Here is a 5,337-nt window from a genome sequence, read left to right on the forward strand (position 1 = left end):
GTGGCTGTCATGCGACCGGCTATTGCAGTTAATAATACAACAGCTTCTTGCCATTTTTTTGGGCTTCTTTTTATCGCTGTATAACTGATTTCAATTGAAAGCCTGCGTGCGCTAGTACCTCTTGCCACGAGTTCCCAGAATTCTTTGCGGTTTTACCCCTGAGTGACGTCACATTTTCAATCTCTATAGTCAAAATCTCTATCGTTGGCCAAATTTATATCGTTTCTATCGTATATCGTTTATATCGCCCACCCCTAGTAACTACCAGAGTTCCTATACTTAAACTCTCATTATCACTAAAACTCTCGTCTAAACCAAGGGATTTTTTTCTAGTGTAGCAATGAAACAGATGTTAAAGTGATGCAGAATTGGCACATTGCTGAGTATTGACAATTTACTTTCTTTGTACTTTGTAAATTCTAGGGGAATGGAGGGGGAGGAACACAAGCTATAAAATGTGTAGTTGATTTTGCTTTGTCCATGGTGTGTGTAGAGTAGTACTTTCTTCTGTTTAATATCGTAATTGTGGCTACAGAAAACATGGAATTTTTGAGAATGGCTCTAAGAACTAACAGCTGATGTCTAGTGAATCATTTTTCCCCCTTACCCTTTGTTGTAATTTTCACTGCCTTTTTCTCACCCTCCCACTTGTCTCTCCCCATTTTCCAGGTGTCTTTCGGCAATGTACAGACAATGTGTCCCAAGGAGGGTCGGCCCCAAAATACATTCTACAAGCATTGATGCTTCCATGGCTGACGGACTTGTCAGGCATCTGCAAAAGAAGAGACACTCACATTGTGCAATATCTGCTTAAACTTTTTAAGAACTGCTGACCAACCGGCAGGAACTTGAGATTGAACTTTTGGTGTGGTATTGAAGACCCCGACCAGTTCTCAGCCAGAGACCACTGGTGTTGGTGTTCATTTTTATTGACCCATCTTACATTTCTTACTCTTCAGACCCTGTATTGGTACCTTTCAAATTGGAGAAAGGAAGTTGCAGAGTTTTTTGTTTGTTTGTTTTTTGACACTGCTGAGCCATAAGGACAGAAGAGGTAATGGATGATGTTGGCCATGGTGACGTAGTGTAAATGGCTATTCTTCAGCACATCCCGGTGCCAGTATCTACTGCTCGATCTTCCTCTTCCACTCCCCTCTCCTCTTGCTCCTACTTCCCTTATCTGCTGTCCTTCCTTAATCATTACTGCCTCTTGCTGTCCAGTCCTGCCTTTACCCTCCAAACACCATGGTGGGTTCAGGGTTGGGTGTTTGGAAGCTAATGCGAGGTGTCCGCCAGCTAGAGCTCCATCGCCTCATCCTGGCGCTCATCATCTTCTGCTTGCTGTCCATGGCCTTTTTAGCTTACTATGTCTCCAACAGCCCAAAAATCAAGGAGGCCCCTCCTTTACCTTTTAGTGATTGTGGTGGAGGTGGTGGGATTTCACTAGGAGTAAGTACGGGCGATGCAGAAGGAGGGCCAGGTGGCCAGAGGGCACCACTTTTTCTTCCTCCGCGCCAGGGACAACTACACCATGTTAAGGATAATTTGAAGACGGAGCCTGTGGTTCTGGTATTTGTAGAGAGCATCTATTCCCAACTGGGCCAGGAGATTGTAGCCATATTGGAGTCAAGTCGCTTTCACTACCGGACAGAGATTGCTCCTGGTAAAGGTGACATGCCCACATTGACAGAACGTAACCGTGGACGCTATACTTTGATCATCTATGAAAATGTCTTGAAATATGTCAATCTTGATTCGTGGAACCGTGACTTGCTGGACAAGTATTGTGCTGAGTATGGAGTAGGTGTCATTGGCTTTTTCAAAGCGAATGAAAACTCTCCTTTCAGTGCACAGCTCAAAGGCTTTCCTCTCTATCTACACTCGCACTTGGGACTCAGGGACTACCGCATCAACCCCGCTGCTCCTCTACTCTACATCACCAAGCCTAATCAGATGGAGCAGGGCTCCTTACCAGGCGATGACTGGACCATTTTCCAGTCTAACCATTCTACCTATGAACCAGTGCTTCTAGCTAGAACCAAGACCTCAGATACACTGGCGCATTTTGGACCCAGCCCTTTGCGGGCCCTTCATGCCACAGTAATCCAAGACTTGGGGCTCCACGATGGCATTCAAAGAGTTCTTTTTGGAAATAATCTCAACTACTGGCTTCACAAGCTAGTGTTTGTGGATGCTATTGCCTACTTGACAGGAAAGAGACTGTGTTTGTCCTTGGACCGTCACATCCTCGTAGACGTGGACGACATATTTGTTGGCAAGGAGGGAACCCGTATGAAGGTGTCTGATGTGGAGGTGGGTGAGCCTTGTCAGCCGTACATACAGTTGGTTCCTCTGTTTTGTTTTGTGTTTGTTTTTATTTACAGTACCAAAGTTTTTGCAATTTTGCCTTGGTACACCACCAAAGTTGATTTTAAGTCAAACAATCAAGATGTGATTAAAGTGTAGAATATCACCTTCAATTCAAGGGGTTTAACAAATACATTACATTAACTGTTTAGGAATTATATCCATTTTTATGCACAGTATCCCATTTCAGAGGTTTCTAAGTAATTTTATGTATATGGATTATTTTTAATGCTCAGATGAAAATTCTTTGCAGTTTCCTTAGACATCACCAAGTCTCACTGAAGTTAAAACAGAAAGCAGAAAATGAAAAGCCGCGCTATTGGGTACTGATCGGTACCCTGCTCAGACAATGATAGGAACACTCTTGAGGTAGGCATAACTTCCCTAGATTAATTTTGAATCAGTTCTTCTTACCATGAAAAGAATTCCACATCCATGAGTCCCTCTGGGCCCCGGTGCCCAAAATTTCTATTTGTTTGTTTTTTTGTTTTTTGTTACTCAAGGGCGTAGATTTGGCATGGACGGAAGGGACATGTCCCCACCAATAATTTGATCTCTTCGAGTGAAGAAAAACAAACCCGATAGAAAGAAAAAAACAAACAAACAAAAAAACATCTGTCAATGTCTCACTCACCTAGCTGTGCAGAAAGAGTTAAATTACGTCCTCTACTGGAGTCCTACCTCATGTGACAAATATGGCCAATGTGATTGACTGTGCCCTTCAGGGAGCTCTGTTTAGTTTTAGCAGCAGCAAGCCTGCGCTGCGAGGACCTGCAAGAAGGAGGATGGCAGCAAAAAGGAAAGACCTGAATCTAAAAAATATATTTTTCAAAGAAACCTGTAAGTCACTTAAAGTCAAGCTCACTCATAAAATGTGTCCCTCATAATAACATTACAGGCTATGCTAGGCCATACATGCCAACACTTCCGATTTTTCCGGGAGAATCCCGAAAATCTCCCGGAGCCACCATTATCCCCAATTTCTCCCGATTTTCCACCTGGGCAACAAAATTGAAAAACCATATCCCAGATTGGCCCAGCCAATTCCAGTTTCCAACAATGGCTACTACTACTGCAGCTACTTAGTTTTAATATTACTCTTATTAATCTTTCTGGGTCGCAAAATAAACTTTTAACATATTTTCAGGCGAGAATGTAGCTGCGTAAACTTCAAATAACTTAAACATGTTATTGTTTGGCCTTTTTCTGTGTTTTATTTGTTTGTGAGTAAATCGGTTTAGCTGAGATTAAAGTTATTAGATTAGATTAAATAAAATTTTATTAATCCCTTGGGAGGGTTCCTCCGGGGTTTTCACACAGCTAAATAAATGTCAATCAGAAAACTAATTACACAGAAGTGTGAGACGGTCGAGAATCTACGCCAGTGTCCGGTTATATTTTAGACAGCAAGGAGCAGACGGCAGAGGTCACCTAATTCTGACGGCTAGAATATCCAATTTCACAGTCGCTCATTTCTGGTCTACCCGGCTTTCGGAGGACCCGGCCCACTTAGACCGAAAAGGCCGGGTCCTCAGGTGGACGCAGCCTCTGAATTTGGACAATAATAACAGTGACATTTAACTTATTTTATCCAATAAGTAAACACTTTAAAATTCAAGTTTTTTTTGTATATATCAGTCATTTGTTTAATAGTAATTTAACGTTATATAATTCACATATAAAACTATGAATTATAATTTTAAATGGTTTAAAAGCATGTAGAATAGCATATGTAGGCAAGTATATTTCTCCTTTTTTTTTATCAAGAAGTAAAGAGAAAAAGGAAAAAATAAGAAACGGGGCAGGGTTCGGTGGTTGAATCATCCGTCTCCACCAATGCCAAAGCCAAATCTACGCCCTTGTTGTCACTGCACAGAGTCGGCTGTGGAGACTTTACCTTATAGGGTAGGTTTGTTTGTTCATTTCAGTGATGGCCTCTAGGATTTAGAAAAATCAATTTCCCAATTCAAATTTAATTTAATTTGAATAATCTGATATAGATTCTTAAAACGTGAAAATCATTTTTTAAATATAAATGGTTGTTTTCCAGAAATGCCAAAATCTCAGGTAAGAGTACACAAAAGTACTCCAACAGCTGCCTTAAAGAGCAGGTGAATGGACTCCGCAAAAATGTAAACACAAAGTGCGATTGTTTACACTGTCGGGTGCTAAAGTGGACATCTCACAGATTCTGAAACTGCAGGTTTTGTCACTCTCCAACCAGAATTCATTGAACCAGCAGTAAAAGAAGTGTAAAACAACGTTTCATGTTTGAAAAAAAATTTATATAAATTTTCTCTTATTTTGGCTGTTTTGCTTCCAGCGCGGGATTGAGTTGAATCAGGACTTTATGAATCAGAATTGAATCGCTTGTTGAAATCTGGGACAATACGCTGTCCTAATGGCCTCTTTAATTTGCATCAAACTCTATTTGACCTCATGCTGAGCATTCAATTTAAAATATAACTAATATAAGTTCAGCAGTTGGAATAATTTCCAGTTCTTTTATCTGCTTAATTTGCCATGAGATAATAAGGAAACATCTGGCCATGAAACTGTTTTAGTGAATTCTCCAATTAATTTTGAGCATCTGAATATGCGTCTGTGTCTAAAAAGGGTTGTATCTATATTAAAAACATCTTTGCAATACTTTTGTTAAACCCTTTTCAATTAATGTAGCTAAGATCAAAAAATGATTTGCTTGTTAATAGCACTCTGTTTACAGTTTGGTAAAAAGTAGACTTTAGGGATGCACCGATACCACTTTTTTGGAAATGAGTACGAGTACTTGCATTTTAGTACTCGCTGATAGCGAGTACTTGATGAAAACATGATTTAAATTTGCAGGTAACGGCTTTAGTCCTATAATTTAACAAAAAACAAACAAACAAGGGACTAGTTTGGAATTAAGAACATTTATTTAAAATGAAAAGCATGTTGTATGCAACATATTACAGAATAAATAATTAT

The 5,337-nt window shown here is 40.1% G+C and overlaps 1 protein-coding gene across 1 annotated transcript in view; it reads left to right on the forward strand.

Moving 5' to 3' along the window:
* The window catches only part of LOC102194620 (bifunctional heparan sulfate N-deacetylase/N-sulfotransferase 2-like), a 12,915-nt gene that overhangs the window by 2,626 nt on the left and 4,952 nt on the right, over window positions 1-5,337 (forward strand). The window contains exon 2 of the mRNA XM_005754836.2: window positions 670-2,313. Within this exon, the coding sequence (XP_005754893.1) occupies window positions 1,246-2,313 (1,068 nt within the window). The 5' untranslated portion in view covers window positions 670-1,245. The remainder of the gene's footprint in view (window positions 1-669; window positions 2,314-5,337) is intronic.

This window comes from Pundamilia nyererei, unplaced genomic scaffold, assembly GCF_000239375.1.
Source record: "Pundamilia nyererei isolate P.nyererei 1_Seehausen unplaced genomic scaffold, PunNye1.0 scaffold00677, whole genome shotgun sequence".
NCBI classification, from domain to species: domain Eukaryota; kingdom Metazoa; phylum Chordata; class Actinopteri; order Cichliformes; family Cichlidae; genus Pundamilia; species Pundamilia nyererei.